The 25,806-nt window shown below is 41.5% G+C and overlaps 1 protein-coding gene across 1 annotated transcript; it reads right to left on the reverse strand.

The window, feature by feature from the left end:
• Positions 1–23,537: 23,537 nt before the first annotated feature.
• Positions 23,538–23,852, reverse strand: LOC112114856 (histone H4-like). The gene has a single exon (XM_024211767.3). It carries the CDS (start codon positions 23,847–23,849, stop codon positions 23,538–23,540), a length of 312 nt encoding a protein of 103 aa, XP_024067535.2. The 5' UTR covers positions 23,850–23,852.
• Between the last annotated feature and the right edge of the window lie 1,954 nt (positions 23,853–25,806).

Genomic DNA, 25,806 nt, shown 5'->3' on the forward strand with positions numbered 1-25,806 from the left:
GGCTGAAGATCATCTGGTACATGCTTCCTCCAGTCATGCCACAAAACAGCCTCTCTCACAATGATTCTGAGGTGTTGCTGAGGCCTCAGATAACAGTGACTTCAGAAAGAGTTTAGGCCCTCAGAACTTCAGGGGTCATGCCCAATATTTCTTCTCCCCATGCTGGTTGAAACCACTCAGGGTGAAATTCTTCCCTTGAAGGCTAAAGTGGGACTTGGAGGTACGAAGACCTTGTGCATATAAGTGAATTTCACCATCAGTGTCAAAGAACGTAAAAGGAAAATGTTAAGGGATCTTTTCAAGCCTTAGAAAAACCTTTGCTTTGGGTATAGATAGAGTTTTGAGGGAAAGTTCTTATTTTATCCTCCCCACATCTCTCTAAAACAACTGCCCTAATACACACTGATAAGTCATCTCTAAAACAATAGACATGAGCAATAGCAATCATATTGGTCAACAAAGTAGAAAGATTTATCCTTAGGGTGACATTTTAACTTTTCCCTTTTCTTTTTAACACACTCTTAAATGGCCTCTTTGTCTTTAAAATTACAAACTGAGTCTGTAAAATATAAAAAGAAATTATAGTTAATGTCCCCTGGTTATAATGATAATCCACTAGCACAGATCTTTGAACTCATATGGGGGTCTCATTGACTGGGATTTATATTTGCAATTTCTTGCCTTGTTAATTAGATCAGCAAGTGAGACCCGACTGCAGCTGTAGCTGCTGCTGCCTGGAAGCTCCCGCTATCATGTGTCCCCCTTGCTCTATGGAAGATGGGGTAAGCGGGGTGCAGGAACAGGGGGGAGGGGGACACCCTGACATTAGCCCCCTTCTTCCTCCCCTCCCACCCACACAGCAAGCAGGAGTCTCAGGGAGCAGCTCCAAGGCAGAGGGTAGGAGCAGCACATGGCAGTGGGGGGAGGGACAGCTGCAATTACTAGCCTGCTGGGCAGCTGCTGCACAGGGAACTTAGGGGAGTGGGGAGCTGATAGGGGGAGCTGATAGGGGGGCTGCCAGTGCACCCTGGTTCCAAGCCCCCACCAGCTAGCTGCAACGGGCTGCTCTTCCTGCAAGCAGTGGACAAAGCAGGCGGCTACCAAACGACGTTAGAAGGGAGCGTTGCACAACTTTAAATGAGCATGTTCCCTAATTGATCAGCAATGTAAAAACGAAACAACGTTAACCGGGACGACTTTAAGTGAGGAGTTACTGTACTACATTCAGCAGGGGGATCTTCACATGGTATAGAGCTGCTGTAGTGACTCATATACCATCCCTCTTTCTGCAGTCAACAGAAGGAGCATGAGGCCATAGCCACCTGGCACAAGATGCAGCTGTCTGAAGACTGTTCTAATCTATTTAATGGGATTGACCCAGTACTGAATTGCCCAGGAGAGGGAGAGTGTAAAGGTGGCATAAAGCTACCTTTGCACTGCCCACTCCTTAGCTGCACTAAATGCTTCTTGACCACAGCTGAGTTTCTGATCCCATATGTGAGAATTTATAATTTTGTGAGAACAAAACCTCTTTAAGAAAAAAAAGTCTGCCATATTGAGTGCACAGTAATGAATCTCCAAAACATAACAATAACAAATGTTTGTGTTGAAGAATCTTCTGGAAAAAAGCCAATTTAGTGTAACTTTAACTTTTCAGCTAAAATTTTTAAATTTGAGAGAGATTTCAATTTAAAAGCATTAACTTTTGCACATCACATTTCAGCACCCACAGGAAAAATTCACCCTATTTGGGAGGTGGCTCTTGAAACGTCAGTAATGTAGGTCTCAGGAATTTTGTATTAAATGAAAGAGTTTTTATTGGAGACTCAAGTTAGCTGTGTTACTGCAATGTACTCAGACAAGAAGAGGACACATCTTTTAATGACAGTTCAAAGTATTTAATTCTCCATTCAAAAAGATTTGGACAAATAACTAAACGGAAAAAACAAATAAATGGTATTTGTCTGAACACAGTAAGAAAGCTATTTATGTTTAAATGAACCTATTTGAAAACACACAGGTCACCTTAAATCCAGACATACAACAACTGGATAAGATAGGAGAATGAAAGACCAAATCTAGAGGGTTTATTTAAAATCCCATCAAAAAAATGCTGCAAAGAAACTTTGCTGCCTATCTGCAATAAATTAAACAGCAGAGTTCCAGATGGCATGATGTGAATGTGAATTCATACTAATGTACAGGGCTTCTTAGCTGTGAAGTCCACATAGTGGGAGGACAGATCAAGCCTTACGTGTCATCTTTTCAGAAAACTATTCTGAAAATTATTTCATACCATAATCACAATGCAGATTAAAAGAAGGTTTTGAAAGTATTATATATGTTTTTAATGTTAACTGAGACATAAATAATCTTTAAACACAGTGATAACTGACATGAGAGACTACTTAAGCCTAAGGAACCGACCAAATAAAAAAAGAAAAAAAGAAAAGAAAATGGCTGCTTAATGAAGCCAACCTTCTAACAAAGGTGGAGCACAGCAGTACTCAGTATGATCCTGATCTTGCAATCTTTCACATTTTTACTTCTGCACTGGGGCCTGATCTAACACCCATTGATAGCAAGGGGAGATTTTCAATAGACTTATGCGAGTTGGATTTAGCCCACAATCTCCACTGAAGTAAATGGGACTAAATGCAGAATAAAGATGAGATTTGCAGGATTTGGCCCTAGATTTTGGGATATTTTTGGGGTCGGCTTTTAAGACAGAAGGTTGCTGAATAAGGGTGAACTGTTGTACAGGTTTAATTGTACCAGAAACTGAAAGAAAAAATGTTGTACGAGTGCTTTAAAATTTTTTCAAGCACATTGGCACTTGCAATTCATCTTAACAAAATTGAGATCCTCAATACAAGATCCTCAGATATCCTGAGACAGAAGTTGCACTATACACTGTAAGTGCTTAGTAGTATATTTTTTATTAATGACACTGAAAAACCTATGTTAAAAGTACATTATTAAGGTTGCGAAGTCAAGCACTCGGAAGTTAGGAAGTGCCAGAAATAAATTTGCTTGTGTAACCTTAATTCAGCCCCTTTGTGCAGATGCAGTATGATCGTCTTTAATTACATGACCACATGTTTTTTCCACAGGAACCCTGCCTCATTCAGTGCATAGGATGGAGCTGTGCTGGGGATGAATCAGCTCTGTATAGAGAAGACAGTTGTCTGTAGAATCCCTGCCTCATTTGTTGGATGGTGTGTAATGAACAAGGCAGGGAACTGTAGAAGGGAAAAGGATGGTCTTATGGTTAAGGCAGTGAATGCTACCCTGGTGAATGGGTCTCTACCTATGCCTTTGCCAGAGTTCGTATATGATGCTGGGCAAGTCACCTTCACATGTGGTCACTAATAGTATGTTCTTCATTTTCTGAGTGTCTGATTCAAACTCAGTCTGATTTGCACAAGTGCTGAGCACACACACCCGCAACTGAATTCAGCGGGTGCTGCACACTGAACACAGGAAGGGCTTATAATGGAAAGTAGTGTGAATAATCAGGTCCTAGGTATCTATCGGACATCCAAAATTAATGGATTTTTTTACTTTAATCTCTTTGTGCCTCAAATCCCCATTTGTGAAATGGGGAGAATAGCCCTTCATGTCATGGGGTGTTGTGCAAATAAATTCACTAATGTCCGTGAACCACTCAGGTGCCATAGATGAGTGCCATAGAAAAGTTTATGAGAAAATTATTCTGTCCTCAGAGCATGTTTTGAATAGTGTGCAGCAAATAAGACCCAGGGTCACACATTGAACAATGAGGAGAAAACAAAATGTTGAAAAGCTGCCCATTAAATGAGCACTGTCCATAGTGTGTGCTGAATGAGACAAGAGTCCAGTGGAATAAATACTATGTGATCATGTAATCAAACACTTTGTCATTATGCATATGCACAAGGAGCCTGAATAAGGGTTGCACAGGCAACATTCCCCCACACCTCCTTCCCTCCACCATACTGGTTCCCAGTCCCAGCCTCCTTGCCCAACTAGTCTGCCTCCCCTAGCCCTTAATCTGATTTTAGCAACCCCCCCCCAATCTCCCTGTCTCCCACCCCATTTTCCTCCATGATCCAGTCTCATTGCCCAGTCAGTCCCAGTCTCCACTCCCCAGGGTCCTTGTCCCAATCTACTCCCCCAGCCCTGCCCATAATGCCCTAGGTCTGGGGTTTGCCCCCTCTGAATTTGAATCACATGGGTTCCTGCTCCACATTGTCTGGATGCCAGCAGGAGGCTCGAGTGCACAGGAGAGACAGATTCACTACTCTCAGCTGCCTCCAGTGTCCAGCCCCACCCTGAGCTGCAGCAGTCAGGAGCAATCATTACAGGGAAAGAGTAGCTTTGACCCTGTGGCTCCGGGCTGGAGGGAGCATGCTCAATCGCCCTGTGGAGATGGTGCATGCACAGCCCAGTCACAAGTAGGAGCTTGGAGGGGATGGCACATGCTCAGTCTCTATGGCAGTGGTCCCCAAATTGTGGGGCATGCCCCATTTGGAGGGGTGCAGTGGGGCCTGGTCCAGCCTTGACAAGGGCAGGGAGAGAGCGCTACCTAGCCCCACTCTGCCCCCAGCTCTGCTCCGGCCCCACCCACAGCTGCAGCCCGGGACTCGGCCCCTGGCTCCCAACCCCGGCTGCTGACCGCGGCTCCACTCCTGGTTGTGGCCCCCCAAGCACAGCTCTGCTCCCGGCCACGGTCCCTGGCTCCCGGCCTGGCCACAACTCCGGCTTCAGCCTTGGCCTCAACTGTGGCCCCGCTCCTGGCCCTGGCTCCCAAACACATTTGGGGGTAGGGTGTGGATGGGTAAAGAGGGGCACGAGGTAAACAGTGTGGGGACCACTGCTCTATGGGAATTGTGCACGTGCCGTCTGGCCAACATTAGCAACCCTGAAAAGCTCAAGCATGCTCAGTGAGGATGGAATCTTTGGAGATTTTAGTGTTAAACTCTAGCAAGTCTGTATAGAGCATGAGTAAACTACATTTTTTCCAAAGGCTTATAACTTCACCAAATTTTCCATACAAATGGAAAAAGGTACAACCTTGACACAAAGGCCACCACTCTGGCAAGTCCCTGCTGCAAACCATGAGGATGCTAGAAATTTTCAAAGTAAAGCACTCAAGAATTTAACACGGACAAAACAATATATTTTCCCATAGCTTCAGTGTCAGAAACAGCTGAACAATTTTGGCTGAAATTTAAAAGGAAAAAAAAAAATCAGCCTGAGGCAGACAGCATGAAAAATTTCAACCCGAATGATTCCAGTTTAGCAAAGTTATAAGCTAAAGAAAAAACAAGGTATTTATAATGGGAAGTGTTGGGCAACCTTAATAATGGTTAGTGCTACCAGCTCTGCCTTTATTATAACAATTATTTTCATTGCATAAAAAATATTTTGGCAGATTCCCACTGAACTGCCTTGTGAAACTTCACTCTGGAGGAAGGTTTTTTCCTTGCTGTCTGCTTCAGAGTTCACTGGCAACTTATATTGAAGGTTAAGTTTTACTTTATGGGCCTGATTCTCCCCTTGCTTACAGTATAAATCAGGAGTAAACTCCATTGAAGTTAATGGAGTTTCACTAGTGTGTGAAGCTGGTATGAAAGGAGAATCCAGCACAGTGATTTATTGTGGCTCTGTGATTTTTTTCTTTGTATCTTTCAGCTTTGATAGAGCACACACCAGCTTCAGTCAGCATCTTCCCACTATCTTCCTGACAACTCTTTTGTGGCTACTTCTTTTTGTTCTTTTTCTCATCAGTGACCACCAAAATATACTCATCCTTAGCTTATATAGGAGTTTTTTTGTTCCTGATTCTTCCTTCGCATTTTCTCTTTACTTTCCTCAAAGGCTTGTGTTGGGATGAGCTAGAGAAATAAGTCAGAGCAAAACAAACAAATATTCTTTTCAGTTCACCTTTAAGATGAATATAAACCTGGATTTTGTTTGTGTGATGGGAGCAGACCAATGTTAAAAATTAAAATCTGGATTAACAATGCATGGAAATTATTAACAGACTGATTTATATCATAGATTGATGGATTTGTTGAGTTTTTTTCAAAACTATTAGTTTCGTAGCTAAGTAAATTGAGTTATATCATTTTATATTTAATCAGAGTTGAACAGCAACACATTTGTTGCCATCTTTATTATTGTTGTTGTTACTACTACCACATACATTTTAAAGTCTGATTACTACAGACTTTACAGTCTATAATATTCACACATAAAGACAGTGCTGGACTGGCTATATTAGCCAAAAAAAGACTGACAGCATCCAATAATAACTTTCACTTCCATACAACTGATTTTTTAAAATAAATTTCATGATGAAGACAAATTACAGATCCTATCTTATATTGCCTTTGCTCATACAAAGAAAATGTCACTCTGAGATGGACACAGTTCATAATAACTGCAGGCAAACTTTGTACTTGACCCTGGTTCTTGATTAAAATTCAATGTATTGTTATTTAAATTTGAATGCCTAAAATCTGATCTTGAATATGATCAACTGCAGCAGATTCTGGTTTAGCACTTGACACCATAAAGCTTAGGATTTCAGTATTTGAATTGTGAAAGCTTCACTACTACTTTAAGTAAAAGAGTTAAAAATTGGATAAGGGTAATCTGAGGCAATAGGAAGTGACAATTGCAGTTTTAGCAAAGCTAAGAATGTTATGTGTATAGTGCATAGCTGGAGAAGTGATGCCCTTGAAGTATTTCCCCTTCATCACTATTTGGTCAGTTTCTATTTCAGAAATGTGTGATTAAATTGTGATGGGTTTGGTCACAGAGACTCCCCTCGAGACTGTCACTCGATATGCTGAGATACCACTGAGAACAACCCTCCTGCCAGAACAGGCGCCCCTCCACTCCTGTCTTGCTGAGTTAGACACTCCAGTCAGCTCCAGCAGAGACCCAGAGGTTGGGCCAGGCCTCTCTGCAGTTCAATGAAACTGAGATTCACTCAGCCCAGGGGCTTCTCAGTTAACAGGGACTTTCCCAGCGCCCAGTGTCCAGCCGTTCTCGGAGCCTGAACCCCAAATAAATCTGTTTTACTCTGCATAATGCGTATACAGGGTAAATTAATAAATTGTCCGCCCTCTATATCACCAATAGAGAGATATGCACAGCTGTTTGCTCCCCCAGGTATTAATCACTTATTCTGGGTTTATTAATAAACAAAAGTGATTTTATTAAGTATAAAAAGTAGGATTTAAGTGGTTTCAAGTAATAACAGACAGAACAAAGTAAGTCACTAAGCAAAATAAAACAAAACATGCAAGTCTAAACCTAATACATTAAGAAACTGATTACAGGTAATATCTCATCCTCAAAGATGTTCCAATAAGCGTCTTTCACAGACTAGACTCCTTCCTAGTCTGGGCCCAATCCTTTCCCCTGGTACAGTCCTTGTTAGTTCCAGCAGCCATCTCAGGTGGTGAGCAGGGGTTTTCTCATGACTGGCACCCCCTTTGTCCTGCTCCACCCCCTTTTATAGCTTTGGCACAAGGCAGGAATCTTTTGTCTCTCTGGGTCCCCACCCTCCTTCTAAATGGAAAAGTACCAGATTTAAGATGGATTTCATTATCAGGTGACATGGTCACATGTCACTGTAAGACCCTAGTCTCCATTCCCCATGGGCTGGCCCACACATACACAGGAAGGCTTTCAAGAAACTAATGCCATTTACAACTGATTGTTTCTGGAGCACCCTTAATGGCCTCCACTCAGGGCCGGTGCAAGGAAGTTTCGCGCCCTAGGCAAAACTTCTACCTTGCGCCCCCCCCATACCCAGCTAACCCCGCTCCCCCACGGCAGTTAACCCAGCCCCCCACCCGGGGAGCCCCCGCAGCAGCTACCCCCCCTCTGCAGCTAACCCCACCCAGGGAGAACCCCCTCCGCGGCAGCTAAGCCCGCCCGGGGAGACCCCCACTCCACGGCAGCTAACCCCACCTGGGGAGACTCCCTTCCTCCCCCCGCGGCAGCTAACCCTGCCTGGGAAGACTCCCCCCCGCGGCAGCTAACCCCGCCTGGGGAGCCCACCCCAGCTCACCTCGGCCCCGCCTCCTCCGCTGAGCACACCGGCGCCGCTCTAATTCTCCTCCCCTCCCAGGCTTGCGGCGCCGACTGGAGGAGATTTAGAGCGGGGGCTGTGTGCTCAGCGGAGGAGACGGAGTGGAGGTGATCTGGGGCAGGGAGTGGTTCCCCTGTGCGCCCCCACCGTTACTACAGGAGGCCCTCCCGGCCCCAGATCACCTCCACTCCACCTCCTCGCCTGAGCGGGCTTTTAGGCGCCCCCAACCACTAGGCGCCCTAGGCGGCCGCCTAGTTTGCCTAAATGGTTGCACCGGCCCTGCCTCCACTTAATATGTTTACATCAGTGATACAAGTTTATATCTTATTCTCCTAACTCCAGATATAGAAATAATACATGCAAACAAATAGGATGAACACACTTAGTAGATTACAAGCTTTCTAATGATACCATACAAGGGGTATTTAGCGTAAAGCATATTCCAGTTATGTCATATTCATAAGCATATTTCCATAAAGCATCTGGAGTGCAATGTCACATACATGTCAGTGGTACTAGTCACCGATCCAAAGTTCATTAAATCAATGAAATGATTCCCATTGATTTTGATGGGTTTTGGATTAGAGCTTTAGTTGACCAGAGGACAAGTAGCAGGAGGGGCTAGAGAGTAGTCTGAAGCAAAATACGTCAGGCCTTGAGCCTCTACAGAAGATTTTGTCTTTTAAAGACTAAGATATGGAATCATAGAAATATAGGGCTGGAAGGGACCTCAAAAAGTCATCGAGTCCAGCCCCCTGAACTGTGGCAGTACCGAGTAAAATCATTCCTGATAGGTGTTTGTCCAACTTGTTCTTAAAAACTTCCAATGATGGGGACCCAATAATCTCCCCTGGAAGCCTATTCCAGAGCCTAACTACAATTTTAGTTAGAAAGTTTTTCCTGATATTTAACCTAAAATCTCCCTTACTGCAGATTATGCCCATTACTTCTTGTCCTACACCTTCAGTGGACATGGAGAACAACTGATCACCATCCTCTTTATAACAGCCCTTAGCATATTTGAAGGTTATTATCACATTCCACATCAGTCTTCTTTTCCCAAAACTAAACATGCCCAGGTGTTTTTAACCTTTCATCATAGGTCAGCTTTCATAAACCTCGTATCATTTTTGTTGCTCCCCTTTGGACTCTTTCCAATTTGTCCCCATCATTCCTAAAGTGTGGCACCCAGAATTGGATACTACTCCAGCTGAGGCCTCACCAATGCTGAGTAGAGCAGGACAATTACCTCCCATGTCTTACATATGACACTTCCATTAATACACAACAGAATGGTATTAGCCATCATCAAAACTACATCACATTGAGGACTTATAGTCAATTTATGATCCAATATTACCTCCAGATTCTTTTCAGCAGTACTACCACCAAGCCAGTTATTCCCCATGTTGTAGTTGTGCATTTGATTTTTCTTTCCTAAGTGAAGTGCTATGCACTTGTCTTTGCCTGAATTCAACAAGATGAAATTAAATAATTTTCAATTTGTCAAGGTCATTTTGAATGTAAGCTTGATCTCCAAAATGCTTGTAATCCTAGCTTGGTGTTGTCTGCAAGTTTTATAAGCATACTCTCCTCTCCATTATTGAAGTCATTATTGAAAATATTGACTAGTACTGGACCTAGGACTCACCCTGCAGTACCCCATAAGTATGTCCTCCCAGTCTGACAGCAAACCATTGATGACTACTCTTTTAGTATGTTTTTACAACCCATTGTGCATCCATCTTGTAATTTCTCTAGACCATATTTCCCTAGTTTGCTTATGAGAATGTCATGAACTGCATCAAAAGCCTTCCAAAAAAAATAAAGATATGGCATATCCACTAGGTCAGTAACCCTGTCGAAGGAAATTAGGTTGGTTTGGCATGATTTGTTCTTGACAAATGACTGCCAGCTATTACTTATAATCCTATTATCCTCTAGATGCTTACAAACTGATTGTTTAATAATTTGTTTCAATATCTTTCCTGGCATCGAAGTTAGACTGACTGGTCTATAATTCCCTGGGTCCTCTTTGTTCCCCTTTGTAAAGACAGGTACGATGTTTGCCTTTCTCCAGTCTTCTGGGACTTAAACCCTCCTCCAGGCATTCTCAAAGATAATTGCCAACAGTTCTGAGGTTGCTTCAGCTAATTCCTTCCGTATCCAAGGATGAATTTCATCAGGCCCTGTCAACTTGATTATACCTAACTTATTTAAATGTTCTTTAATATGTTCTTTCCCTATTTTGGCTTGCATTCCTTCCTCCTTGTTGTTACTAGTAATTGTGTTGAGTGGTCACCATTAACCAACAGACCAGATTTCTGGAGCATGAATCCACAACAACAAGATGTTACTAGCAAATTACAGAAGTTACCTTTTATTAATTTCATTTGTTTCTTCATAATTTTGTTAGACAATTTATATTTTGCAATATAGGGGTCTGCTCTTATTCAAATGAAACTTTTAGCTCAATAGCTAGTGCACTCACATAAGCGTAAGTAAAGATGGTGCTGCTCTCAGAGAAGTATCAGAACTGCTTAGGCTGAAAGAATGAATATTAGATTAAAAGGAAAAAGAAATAACTATTAAACTCATTTAAGAACCCCTACTTAGGCTCATTTACCACTATTAGCAATCCTGCAGGAATTACAAACTGATTGGAGTGAACGGTCACATCACATAATTGGCAGTCGTCTACCAATCAGTTAGGTGGGTGAAAATCAAATGCATTTAAGGGACCAGAATGTAACTGCTTTTTGTCCCCTGAAGCCCATTTATAAAACCAGGATGAAGAAAAGCATTAGTTTCCACTTAATCTTGAAATCTGCAACACCATATCTTTTCCTGGGGTTGTTGGTAGATTAAAATGACTGCATTAGGCACACATGGCCAACCCCTCCCAGCTTACATTCATGAAACCATCCTTAAGTCAATGGGTCTGATTCTGACCTCACATTCTAGGTTTAGCCTGGTGTATATAAGTAGGCTTGGAATGAGTCTATTAAAATCATTAGTTGTCTGTAAACTTCAATTTCACCTGATGCACAGAAATAGATGAAAAAAATATGCATCGATAGTACACCTCTACCTCGATATAACGCTGTCCTCGGGAGCCAAAAAATCTTACCACGTTATAGGTGAAACTGCGTTATATTGAACTTGCTTTGATCCACCGGAGTGCACAGCCCCGCCCTCCCGGAGCACTGCTTTACCGCGTTCTATCCGAATTCGTGTTCTATCGGGTGGCATTATATCGAGGTAGCGGTGTAGCTAGTTAGTACAGGGAGCAGTTTGCCATCCCCAGGCAGGAGCTGTTCAGCAGCTGGCAGCTACTGCAGTCATGGCAGCACTAGGACACCTTCCTAGTGACAATGACCACGTGGCTGGCCCAGGAACACTTGCCCAGAGCAGCAGTGATTAAGTCACAGCCGGCTACAACAGCTGCCAAGCAGTGCTGGAACTGCAGATCTGCTTGACCCCAAAGTTTAGGAAGAGCATGAATGCTATTACATTTGTGGCAGGGGCCCAACTTCACTAGTACAGTAAGAGAGGCCAAATTTGTCATTTTATGACAGTAATGGGTTGTAAAAAAAAGCCTTAGAGGAATAGTGCAGTGAATACCCTGACCTCAAACTCAAAACAGAGGAAAAGTCTGGAAAGGGAAATGAGAATAATTTGCACCACAAAGTTTATAAAAAACATAAGTCTCCAGAAAGGCAAATCATGTTGCTTAACGTTTGAACAGGATGTCTCATTTGAAATTAAGAGTCAAGCAAAGGTAACCAAAGCTTCAATACGGGCCTGTTTGGGAAGAACGATACAAAAGAAAGCAGCAGCTGTGGATTTTCTATACAATATGGTACATGCTTTGAGTCCAATGAATGGTTTCTATAGTTTGAGCTTTTTATTAGCTCTCCTTTATAAGTATGCAGCGGCAGGCAGCACGCACTGGCCCAGAACACTGTCAACTGGAAGAAAAATACCTGCCCGAAGTTTTTGCTCACCACCAAGCTGCAATTAAAGATCTTTGGAGTGGTCAGAAATTCTCTTTAGTAACTGATGAAACCCCAGAGCTTTCCAGACAGCCAGCAATGAAAGTTCTTGCAATGTTCTACAGTGACAAAAATACATAAATAAATACTATACTACTGAAATCATCTGTTCTTCCATGCAATGTAGGGGTCATTTTAACTTAGATTCAAGATGTGTTGTGAGTACAGCCAAATGTGGGAAAACTATGTGCCAATTAACAGACTCTCCTAGATGTACATGCAATGTTTAATAAAGGACTTGAAAAATGTATCCACATCTGCTGCACATTCCATGTATTGCTCATCTTTTGCACGTACGCATTGATCAAGCAATACATTCCGGGACATCAATGAATTTGTGGTACATTTTCCAGTGAAATTTAAACATGCCAACAGGAAAAGGTGAGGAGAGGACTGCCTGAGTAGAGTCCCCAGCTTTACTGAATTTTGGAAAGCCATTCATTTTATTTTGGGATAATACAAATAACACGAATAATATATATGCATGTAGCACCTTTCATCTAAAGATCACAAAGGGCTTTAGCTTCACAACACCCCTGTTGTATTTTTAATTAACCATTTTGATTCCCATTACAGATTGACTCGAACTCAAAATATACCACAGACATAGCAGCTTGATAACGTCTGCAGATAAAGTTAGCATTTTTATATTAATAGTTCTTAAAAGCAAAACTCTATCAAACTACCATTGGTTCTGGCATGGCACTTTGAACTTGAAGCAAGGCTGATTTTGACTCCTTTTCCAGTTCAAATTGTAGTTTGCACAATTCAGATCAACAGCAAATTATATTAATTTTCACACAACTGTCATTAGTGATGCTGACACAGATCTACAGTAATTACAAAACACTTTAAAACAGATATGATTTGTGAGACCAGTACCCCTAATATTGTTTTTTGGTGGGCACTTTGGTCTGCTGTATTTTTACATGGTGTTGATGTATATGCCAGTAGATAAATATTGTGTTGTAAATAAGGCAGCTTGTCTCAGTGGGCAAGTAGTACCACAGTGAGCTTAGCACAGAACATAAACAATCCTGTTGATTGCTATACTCTCAGGAGCATGGCCAGTAATGAGATACTTCACTTGCTGCTATGTTCCCTTGGTTGTCTTGGAGTGAAAGATTTGTATCTATCTATCATGATGTGGATTTCAAGTATCATGGACCTAAAAAAAAAGTATGCATCATTTTGGCTGGTTTTGCTAACATGAGCCCAAATCACAATTTTGTTTTTTATTGCTAATTTCAAGATGCCTTCTTTGCTTCAGAGAATTTATTTCAATCACTCATAAATTTTAAATGGATGTCAGCTGATTCACTTTGCTATGAGGACTGTGGGAAAACGGCACAATATTTTAATCTTTTCCACAGCAGGCTATGCATGTGCCCCCAAACAAAATTGTGATTACACACAAAAAAAGTTGGCACATAAAGGAATGCTAAAACAAAACCTATCCATGTCGAAAGCATGGAAGAAATTGTTTAAGAACATTTCATGCTAGTGGAAACATTACTTATATAAAGCTGGCCAGGTTAGAGATAGATGAGCTCAGTGCAACTTTCTATTGTTGATGATGAAAGGGAGCCAGATATTTGTCAATAGGTTTTCCCCTGGACTTTGATTCATACTTTTGCTCAGCATCGCCTCTTTCCTGTATATTCCTGGTGCTACTACACACACCTCCTCTTTCCATCACTACCACTTTCACCTGCGCAGCTCAGGCTTTGAGACAAGTGCTGCACAATCCCTATTGCTAGGGAATTTTTTTTTCTGAGTAGCACTAATATGTAGCTAAACATCAGGGGGTGCTGGAGAACTGCTGACTGCACCATGTATCAGCATGACCTTCCTCCTATACACTAATATATTTATGTCAAATGTATCCAGGTTTAATACTATTGAAGTGAATGAAGTTACACCAGGGATTAATTTGGCCCATTGTTTATTCAGTGTTCTCAGTCTCTAACATCCTGAGACTCAAGCTGCTGTGGCTCAAGCTGGGGTCACAGAATGCCGGGCTACTTGCTAAGGGAGTTAATCTGAAGTTACTCCCCACAATGGGACTCAGCTGAGGTTCTTCCGGCACAAAGTTAGCAGAATAAAGCCATTACTCAGCAGAAAACACTGGGATTTTGAGATTCTGCTCCTCGCGCCCCCAGTTTTCACCGTGCAACTCTCAGCTTCGTATAGGAAAATTCTCCCAGCATACATCCAGTGATTCATGTTGATGATCATGGATTTGTTTATGTGGGAGCAAAATGCCAATTTCGCCTGCAAACGGTACAGTATTTGAGATTACAGAAAATAACTGGCTTATGAAAAAAACAGAAAACCAAGCACACTTTCATTTTGACCTAAAAGTTTTCCTTGCTGACAAAGAACTTAACATCTTGTTGTTTTTAAATATATCTGAGCTTTGCACTTTGATGCAGCCCTGAAACTGGTTCAGGGAGATTCTAATGGGACAATGCAATAGAGTTGCACTGTGACCCTTAATCACAGAGTTTATTTGCAGATAAAAATATTCATCTCCTTATATCTGAACATATAACAGAAATAAGAAACAAACAAACAAAATGTGACAGGTACTTGTTTTTTTGGCATAGTCTTGATAGATGAACTGGAGGGAGACTGAGGTGGGCCAAAATTTCAGTGCAGTTTTAAACAAACCTCCTCTAAATTTTACCTGTTCTTTACTGATCTCTGGAGTTCAGCTAAATGCAGAGACTATCCATACAGTCCTGTACATGAAATAACAGGTTGTACTTATACAGTACTTCTTATTTGAAGATCTCATAAGGTAGAGGTTACACAAAGGTACAGGACTGTCAAGTAACTTAACCAAGATCTCACAATGAGACAGAAGCAGAGTTGGGAACAGAACCTAGGTCTCCCCACTCCTAAGTGGCAAACATGAGGCAACACTACTTCTTCCATGCAAATACATAGGCAGTAACCAATTAGCCTCATTGTTTTGGAATAAATATTTACTATACTACAATTTTTTCCATGCATTATATAAAATCAGAATTTATTGTATTCGTATGTCAGATGCATGTTTATTACAAATCGAAATAAATCCAGATGAATGAATATTAAATACAACTCAGCCTTTCACAGCTAAATACAAGGTTGAACAGTTTAGCATAAGTAGTTAGCACATATTCTAAGGGACTGTGATGCTGTATGATTGAATATGACCATTTATGTCATTGATATGACTACTGTTTTACAATTGTAACAAAGCTTGTACAAAGTGTATCATTTAAGTGTCAATGGAAAAGTTACAATCTATCAAATATGATTATCCTGGTTAAATCCATGTATCATCTTGGTATCTAAAGTTATGAATATTGGCTACGTACTAGTATCTTATACACGTGTTGTATTCCTGGGTGACAGCCGGGGCCCCAGGCGCAGGGCCAGCAGCTGGGGCCGGGGCCAGGGCCAGGAGTGGAGCTGGGTGGCGCTCCCTCCCTGCCCCCGGTGGGCGCTGGCCCGGGCCCCAGCGACACCCCTCAAATGGTCATCCACGCCCCATAGGGGAGAGCACCCCACAGTTTGGGGACCTCAGGACTAATGCTTATATAGTTTTGGTTGTTTTTCTATTATATGTGCTTATGCAGCTATTGAAAGAACTATTCCTGAATCTGAGTCTTTATCCAGATGTGTGCTTGACTATAAAACCCTTTATCTTTATGCTCTAGCTACATGTAAACATTGCTTATTTAAAACATAAATTGACTGCTGACCACAGATATTGCCCTGTTAATGATTTACAGCGCCAGGGGAAGAAGCACTCAGAATTATGCACGCTACCATTGTGAAGTACATTTACAAGCGACTCTGAAGCCAGTGCTAACATAGCAAAAGAAATGTATTACTATAACTTTATTTACCAAAGCACTGAAGCTTACATCTTGCTGCTCACACACAATCCTCTTAAACTATAAAAAGTCCAGCATCTGCCTATGCTAATTTAAAGAAACAAAGTGGGTGAGGAAATATCTTTTATTGGGCCAACTTCAACCACCTTGTCTCTCTAATATCCCAGGACCAACACAGCCACAACAACACTGCATACATTAATTAAAAAAAATTTCAGTGAATAAGGCAAGACCTCTCTAACACACAAATAAAATATGCCAGAAAGGGAGGAAGCTATTGGATTCCATTTGCTTTCTTGGCTATTATATTTAATGGAAGGAGGGGAGGGAAAGAAATATTGCTACCTAATGCACAGGGCTGAAAAGCATATAACCCAAAGAATATTGTGTAATTTAAAAATTTCAGAATATTTCCTTTCAGTTGTATGGTACAGTGATCTCTAGGTATAAAAGCATTTACTCTTCCAACAAGCCAATCTATCCACCTTCCAACAAGCCAATAAGTAATATTTACATTTAAAGGAACACTGTCAACTCTGAATCTAGTCAATTAAGGGGAAAAGAAAAAAGTTTCAGCTACACTTGCCCTTGAGCACCCCATCAATTTTTGTGGCATTAGACACATTTTCCTATTTTGAAAATGTTTGTGTCTCCTCTGTTGCAGTGTGCAAGATCCAGACAAACAACAGCTGAAACTGACAGATGAAGTGGGGACAATGGTGAAACTGACCAAATAGTGGAATTGAGTCAACAGGCATTGGGCACTTCTCATTCCCTTAGAGTACTTTGAAAATCCTAATCAGTGTCCTTTTGTCAGTGACCGGGACATGGGCAGCTGTGCCTAGAGGTCAAACCCAGAGTTGGTAGCTAGGAATCAAGACCCAGGGTCAGAATCAGATTCAGAGGCCAGATGCTAGAGCCCAGGCTCAGAGCCAAAGTCACAAGTCAGGCCCAGCAGCCAAGGGTCAAAGTTAGGGTTACCTGGACCAAGGCAAGAGCAGGGCTGGGTCCAAGCAAGAGCTGGAGCAGGAGCTATCCCAGCTGTGGGCAAATACTTTGAGTAACCATTGAACTGCTGGGCTTCAGAATTGGTATGCTGACTCTTCCAACCAATCAGACTGCCTACCACAGGCCAGCTGAGCTTGTTAGGTTGCCCAGAGATTGGCTTTGGTGTAGGCCCTGATTCCTGACACCTTTCTTATTATTATTTTTACCATTTTCTGTCACCCAAGAATTAAACAGGGCCTTTCTGATATAAAATATGCAATTAAGCTTCAATAACAGCAACATTTAAATCATACAGAGTGCTAATTGCTTTCAAAGAGCTTTTCAAGCTAACAGAGGAATCCTCACAGCTAGAGCTGGGTGAAATTTTTAGACCAAAATTTTTTTTGGTGAAAAATGTAGTTTTGGAGTCATCAAATCACTTCATGATTTCATGTAGATTTTGCCAAATAGTTTGTTTTGGGAAAAACTCTTAAAAATCCCCCCCAAACCCAGAATGTTTTGTTTTGACATAAAGAAAATCATTTTTCAGTTCAAAAATTTTGTTTTGAAATTCTTTAATTTTATTTTTAAAAGCTCAGCAATGTTTTAAAATGCTCAAAATCAAAATGAAATGTTTTCTTAAAAATCTTTTGAATATAACTTTCAGAGTCAACAAAATTTTTGAAAATTTTTTTTGGTCCAATGTGAATTTTTTTCAATCTTTTTGAAATGGCCAGCAAATAGAAAAATCCTTCATTTGCTCAGCTTTACTCAAAGCACTCTTGGAAAGTACAGAGTATTCCATAGAGAAGGGCCCTACTCACAAAGTTCAGATCCAGAGCCAAACTTCCCTAAAGTTTGGGAGCTTTTAGATCTAGGATTTTTATTTAATCAGTTGGGGGAGGGATAGCTCAGTGGTTTGAGTATTGGCCTGCTAAACGCAGGGTTGTGAATTCAATCCTTGAGGGGGCCACTTAGGGATCAGGGCAAAAATCTGTCTGGGGATTGGTCCTGTTTTGAGCAGGGGGTTGGACTAGATGACCTCCTGAGGTCCCTTCCAACCCTGATATTCTATGATTTTGAGGGTGAGGGATAGCTCAGTGGTTTGAGCATTGGCCTGCTAAACCCAGGGTTGTGAGTTCAATCCTTGAGGGGGCCATTTAGGGATCTGGGGCACAAAAAACAAACAAAACCAACCTGTCAGGGACAGTACTTGGTCCTGCTAGTGAGGGCAGGGGACTTGATGACCTTTCAAGGTCCCTTCCAGTTCTATGAGATAGGTATATCTCCATATATATATATTACATGGTAGGCACAGGCTGAAAGTTCCTATCTTCAAATTCAGGGGACAGAGAGTGGGTGTTCGGTTCTGAAAGGTAGGTCAGGACCATGCCTAATTATAATCCATATTTTATAGGCTGGAAAATGAAAGCAGAGTGGTTAAGTCATCAGGCAGTAGTTGTGAGGACCAGAATTAGGAGTGCCTTGATGCCAGTCCTGATATCAGACCACTGGCTAGGGAGAGGTTTCTGGAGATTGCCTTCTTTACTGGGGTAGGACAATATGCTCCACAGCTTATGCACACAGAATGACCAGAAGTATTGCACTTTTGCACAAATCCATTCTAAAAGCCCAGCTGCTGGCTATAACTTTCTACTTGGTATTATGCCATAGCAGATCTCGATAGAAATTCATAAACACCAGAAATAGAGGTATGCTCTATGGGAATCTGGGAGGAGCCAGAGAGAAGCCACTTTAGAATAGTAGAATCATAGGACTGGAAGGAACTTCGAGAGGTCTTCTAGTCCAGTCCCCTGCACTCAAGTCAGGACTAAGTATTATCTGGACCATTCCTGACAGGTGTTTGTCTAACCTGCTCTTAAAAATCTCCAATGATAGAGATTCCACAACCTCTCTAGGCAATTCATTCCAGTGCTTAACCACCCTGACAGTTAGGAAGTTTTTCCTAATGTCCAACCTAAACCGCTCCGCTGCAATTTAAGCCCATTGCTACTTTGCCTATCCTCAGAGGTTAAGGAGAACAAATCTTCTCCCTCCTCCTCGTAACAACCTTTTATGTACTTGAAAACGGTTATCCTGTCCCCTTTCAGTCTTCTCTTCTCCAGACTAAACAAACCCAATTTTTTCAATCTTCCCTCATAGCTCATGTTTTCTAGATCTTTAATCATTTTGATGCTCTTCTCTGGACTTTCTCCAATTTGCCCACATCTTTCCTGAACTGGACACAATACTCCAGTTGAGGCCTAATCAGCACAGAGTAGAGTGGAAGAATTACTTCTTGTGTCTTGCTTACAACACTCCTGCTAATACATTCCAGAATGATGTTTGCTTTTTTTGCAACAGTATTACACTGTTGACCCATATTTAGCTTGTGATCCACTTTGACCCCCTCCCAAAACTCCTTCCTAGGCAATCATTTCCCATTTTGTATGTATGCAACTGATTGTTCCTTTCTAAGTAGAGTACTTTGCATTCGTCCTTATTGAATTTCATCCTATTTTCTTCAGACCATTTCTCCAGTTTGTCCAGATCATTTTGAATTTTAATCCTATCCTCCAAAGCACTTGCAACAGCTTGGTATCATCCGCAAACTTTATAAGTGTATCTAAATCATTGATGAAAATATTGAACAGAACCAGAACTGATCCCTTCAGTACCCCACTTGATATGCCCTTCCAGCTTGATCGTAAACCACTGATAACTACTCTCTGGGAATGGTTTTCCAACCAGTTATGCACCCACCTCATAGAAGCTCCATCTAGGTTGTATTTCTCTAGTTTGTTTATAAGGCAGTCATGCGAGACAGTATCAAAAGCCTTACTAAAGTCAAGATATACCACATCTACTGCTTCCCCCTATCCGCAAGACTTGTTACCTTGTCAAAGAAAGCTATTAGGTTGGTCTGACACAATTTGTTCTTGACAAATCTATTCTGACTGTTACTTATCACCCTATCTTCTAGGTGTCTGCAAATTGTTTGCTTAATTTGCTCTGTTATCTTTCCAGGTACTGAAGTTAAGCTGACTGGTCTGTAATTCCCCAACTTGTCCTTATTCCCCTTTTTATGGTTTGGCACTATATTTGCCCTTTTCCAGGCAAATTTGCCCTCTGGAATCTCTTCTTTCATTACTTTTTTCAGATAATTGCTAATGGCTCAGATATCTCCTCAGTCAGCTCCTTGAATATTCTAGAATGTATTTAATCAGGCCCTGGTGACTTGAAGACCTAACTAACTTGTCCAAGTAATTGTTAACTTGTTCTATCCCTATTTTAGCCTCTGATCCTACCTCATGTTCACTGGCATTCATTAAGTTAGATATCCAATTGCTACTAAACTTTTTGGTGAAAACTGAAACAAAAATAGTCATTTAGCATTTCTGCCATTTCCACATTTTCTGTTGTTGTCCCCCCCCCCCCCACATTGAGTAATGGACCTACCCTGTCCTTGGCCTTCCTCTTGCTTCTAATGTATTTGTAGAATGTTTTCTTGTTACTATGTATAGTGCCTTGGTACAAAATATAACTTAGTACTCCCTGTGTTCTTAAGCTGTAGCTTACTCTCAGCACCTATTAGTTTACTGTCGGCACTCCTTGGTCATGCATTAAACAAATATATCAGTGGATTTCTAAGAATAGAGGGGTCATATTGAAATAATGATAGTGTGTGGGCTTGATCTCATATTTCTTGGCTTACAACTCTTCCTTGGTTCAGACCTGTATGCAATTGGTAGATCCATTTGTAGTGTGAAGTCTATGTGGCTTATAAATTGAAGAAATCTCCGTGGAGCTAGTGTACTGCTTATTCTCCTCAGACAAAGGCAATGTGAGAGAGCATGAGGGGCTTGTGGGGAAGAGAGAGAACTGAAAGGGAAAGAGGAGAAAGTAGCAGAAGAATATGGCCAACATTCTTTTCTTCTCCTCTGTTAATCAGCATTTGAGGGGTGTTTGGAGAGGTGTGGGAAGCGTTATGCTGGAGGGTTTGCTTGTTGCCTTTCATTCGGCAGAAATGAGGGAGCAGTTAAATGCCCCTTTGATTAGATTGCAGTTGTGTGTATGTCTATCTGAGACAGAAGCAGAACACCAACAGGAAAGCAAACAGGATGGGGGGGGGGAGAGCCAAGACAGCTAGAGAAGCACTTTTAACTTGGCCCTAGGAAGAAGTCAAAAGAGACAGAGCTTCTTTTGGGCAGAGTCTGGCTGGAAAGAGGTTTGGAACTGTAAGCAAGGAAACTGCTCCCTCTTGTTTGTTCCTCCTGTATTTAGGGAAACAGGATTTTGTGTAGATTCTTCGTAAATAAAAAGGACTGCACCTAAAAAGTACTTGACTCACATAATCAATTTCTCCTCCTAATGGAAACAACCCAGGAGATCCCAAATATTGGCTAACTGCTTGGGCCAAAGGGGGCAACAGAAGGAAAGTTGAGGCCTCAAAGTTCAAGTGCAGATTGTGGAACTATCAGCCAGAACATTGGGACTTAAAGGTTCTGTGAGTGTTGGGTAAATCTGTTTCTGACCTGTTTTATGTAATGTCCATCTTGGATTTGTAAAAGGACAGCTAAGCCTCCATCTTGGATACCCTTCTCCTCAGATGATTTAGTGCCCTTTCAGCCTTTCTCAAATCAAGGAGGGGAAAGGTCAGGGCAGTTAGAGTCATGTGACAGCCATAATCTGCCTAGCAACTGCAGGTTATTTAGTGAGTGGCACGCCTGTCACTCAGGGCTGTCCATCTGAATGACAGCCAGAGTCCCACACAGTTCAGCTAGCTGCCAGGAGCCCCAGAGGGACCAGGACTCATAGGACTTTGGATTCTTGGTCTCTATTAACATACTTGCACTCAACTGCTACACACCATTAGTGAGCGCATACTTGCACTGGACTATGAGGTCAAGCAGAGACTGCGTGGGCAAGCACTGAAGACCTACCTGAGGGAGAAGATCTGCCCAAGAGGGAGAAGACCTGCCCAGAGGACCTGACCAGAGGGAGAAGAATACCCAGTTCCTGAGTTCCTGTTTGGTGTCCAGCGCCCCTGATTTTCACCACTGTCCCTGTCGGTATCCTGAGTTTTTGTCATTGAGTCCCTGTCTTCAGGATATGGTATTGTAATACCCATTGTGGTTTTCCTCTGTTTTACAACCATAGGTTAAGGGGGGTTTACGGGCTCTGAGCTTCATGCTCTAGTAACTGTTAACAACCGAGTGTGTCTTCCTTATGTTGTTTATTGTCTGAAGGGGGTCCTTGTCTAGTTTACTGACTAGTGGCATAATAAATATCTGTGTGTTACATCTTATTCTGCCTCTGTCTTAATAAATCACCCAATAATAGATGTGGGAGGGGGCGGGATCTGCAGACAGCCCATATTTTGATCTGTGTAGACCATAGTTAAAATGTTTTGGGCTAACATGAGCACTGGAAATAAAATTTGAGCAAGGCAGATGCCTGAGAAAAGGGCTGAAGAAGCTCTTGTCTGGAACTTCAGCACTCAGGATTAGAATTCCCAGATGTCTTGATTTTATAGGGACAGTCCCAATACTTGGGGCTTTGTTTTGTATAGGTGCCTATTACTCCCCACCCCCGCCCCAATTTTTTACCCTTGCTATCTGGTCACCCTAAGTGGGATGCATTTAAGTGCTCAGCACCCTCAATTGGGGGCAGATTTTCAAACAAACTCAGCTCCTGAAATGGTTTATTAATTTGACCACACATGAAATTCAAACATCAACACTAGTTTTTTTCCCAAAGACAAAAGATATTTAAAGTTATTCAGTGTCCATTTTTAATTCATAACCAAATGCAAAATTCTTTAGATGTGTTAACTTCTGACAATTGTCTGAATAATTTTAGGGCATGCAATAATGATCAACCTGCTAAGTAAATCCAATGTTTATCATCAGATTTGCATGGCTTTTGCTGCATCTTATAGTAAGAAGCTTATTGACTTGAAAGAAAAATTCTTCATGCAGACTCAAATCATGACATGGAGAAAGAAAACAACCTACCATAATCTACTCACATTACAGGGAAACTATTCTTTAACTTCCTTTTGATTACATTTGCGATCATTATTTTAAACTTGCTGGTCTGCCTGAAATGTTGTTTTTTAGTAAACGGAGAGCTTCAAGACATGGACACAGAAACACCTACTTTAATAAGATCTCCTTAACCAACTTCAAGGTTAATTTATTCTTTTGCATTTGGGAATTATAATACTTTGCAACTCTACAGCTCCTTTCATCTGAGGATCTCAGATGTGCTGGGCACCGTACAAACATTTACTGAACAGACAGTTCCCCGTCCCAAATTGCTTAATAGCTAAAACCTAGATAGAAGAAAGACAACAGGTGGATACAACAGACAAATAAGAACACAAGGAAACAATGAGTTAATGATCAGTGTGATAGGCAGTAGTCCTAGCATACCAGCTGTTGAGCTTTTTATTTGAAATCACAGCAGAGGAATTTTTTAAGGAGGGATTTAGATGTTACTGGCACAGGTTTAGCCTCCAAATCTGTACAGAGTACGTCCCTGGAGCTTCAGGGCATAAACAATGTCCATGGCAGTCTCAGTCTTCCGCTTTGCATGCTCGGTGTAAGTAACAGCATCTTGGATCACGTTCTCCAAAAATACCTTCAGTACTCCCCGAGTCTCCTCGTAAATGAGACCTGAAATGCACGTTACGCCCCCACGACAAGCCAAACGGCGAATAGATGGTTTTATAGTGCCCTGGATATTATCCCTCAATACCTTCCTATGGCGCTTAGCACCTCCTCTTCCGAGAGCCTTGCCTCCCTTACCATGACCAGACATGTTCGTTAGGATTACAGATAGAGCTGAAGGAGAATAATGGGCTGCCTTTTCAGTTATTTATGGAGAGCTCCTCTCATGCAGGAGCTGCAGCACAGGAACAAGTGTAAAGGTGCTTTCTGGAAAATTTTGCAAAAATGGGAACCAAGACTGGTATTGTTGGTGGAGCAGAGGCAGGAGTCAACAAATATACCACTGACTTACCCTACTAGCATAGTGAGCCTAAAGATTCCTTCCTCAACTTCTTTGTGTTTTAATGGATTTTCTTGGGGCTAGCTCATTTTTACAAGATTCATCCCACAATTATTATATCTCAGAAGTGGCAACTCAAATGACTGTATCCCCAATGCTTCCCCCCCCAGACATATGTGCTTGATGGAAATTAAATTTTGTTCTTGCTGTTAAAGTTCAGTATTTGGAGTCTCATCATAACCTTGCTTTTTGGGTCCAATTCCATTGCAATAGAATTTTTATCAAATGATTTGTGATGCTATTTTACTTGTTTAATGTTGAAATAAATTCTACCCTCCTAAAAGCACAGTCCAGCTCCTACTCCAAAGTAATTAATAAGTAATAAAATAAATACATTATTATTTGGTTTGTTTTTCTTATTTTATTAACAAAAGACTCATTCAGATACCAGGAGAAGTTTATTAACGCAACACAAATTATTCTTTTTTTTTCATACTGCTCTTATATTTCATTTATTTCCTTACTTTCATGTAGCTTTTGTTCCAGAATCTTAGGACCATGCTCAGCACAGCTCAGGAAAATGGATGAGGGGTGTAAATGGGACTTTAAGTCACCATTAAACCTTGTAGATCCTTGGGTTCCTGGGCCAGCCCCACAGTCCAATTTAGAGACAAAGGAGCCACAACCAAATCAAAACACTACACTAAACATATACTTCTCCACTGGGGAGAGGATGAGAAAGAACAAACTACATATGATGTTGGTCACATCACTTAATTCACTACTGGAAGGCACTCAGATTCTATAGTGATGAAGACAGTACAAGAACCTGGATAGGATAAGATAGGCCTCCTGGGAATTCCTTTGAGTAAGGGGAATACTCCACTGGTGAGCTAAAAATCGCTTTAGGGAAGCTTTGTTTCACTGGTGCAAGCTCCTGCATCAAAGAGCCTTGGTCCTGAGGTTTATTTACAAATATAAAGGAAACAGTACAGCCCTATAGTTCAATAGAAGCTCATGGGGACTACATGTGGTTATTGATGTGAGCAATAGTTTTGTGTGTTGGCATAGGACGAGAAATAGTTAATGAGGCCTTTGATGACAAGACTACTATTTCTAGCATATGGACCAAATTCTGCACTGATATACAGCCTGTGGTCTATATAGTTAATTTTTTTAAATTAAAAAAACAGCGCCAGACTCCTACAAGCAGCCCCCCCCCCCCCCCCGTACCAACCAAAACAAACAAACAAGATATCTCAAAAACAATCAATCAAGTAGACAAAACTTGGGAAAGGGAGAGTATGATCAATAAAAGATCCCTTCCTAAATCCTCACACACAACAGATTTAATATGTGAAATTTAGCACAGCCAAATGGATGACTAATTGTAAAAGTAAGGATATTATTGGTATTTGTCATTTTTACCACACTTTAATGTTCAAACAATGCTTTGAACACATAACTAATTTATCCTCACAACAGCCTTAGGGGATAGGTGGGTAAGTATTCTTATCCTCATTGTACTGATAGGGAAACTGAGGTGCTTAATTGGTCACTGTAAGCCTGTGTTCCCATTGCTGTTCCTATTTTCCCTCCCTCAACTCTTCCATTGTCTGCTAAAAACACCCATTGCATATTGTCTTAATCTCGATTGCAAACACTTAGTACATCTCTCAGCTGTTGTACTATATGTCTGTACAGTCCCTGTAACAAAGGGGCCAGATCCTCACGGGGTCATTCAGATGCAAATGTAATACAAATAGTA

Source organism: Terrapene carolina, unplaced genomic scaffold (assembly GCF_002925995.2).
Source record: "Terrapene carolina triunguis isolate 2854851 unplaced genomic scaffold, T_m_triunguis-2.0 Scaffold69, whole genome shotgun sequence".
Taxonomy (NCBI): Eukaryota; Metazoa; Chordata; order Testudines; family Emydidae; genus Terrapene; species Terrapene triunguis.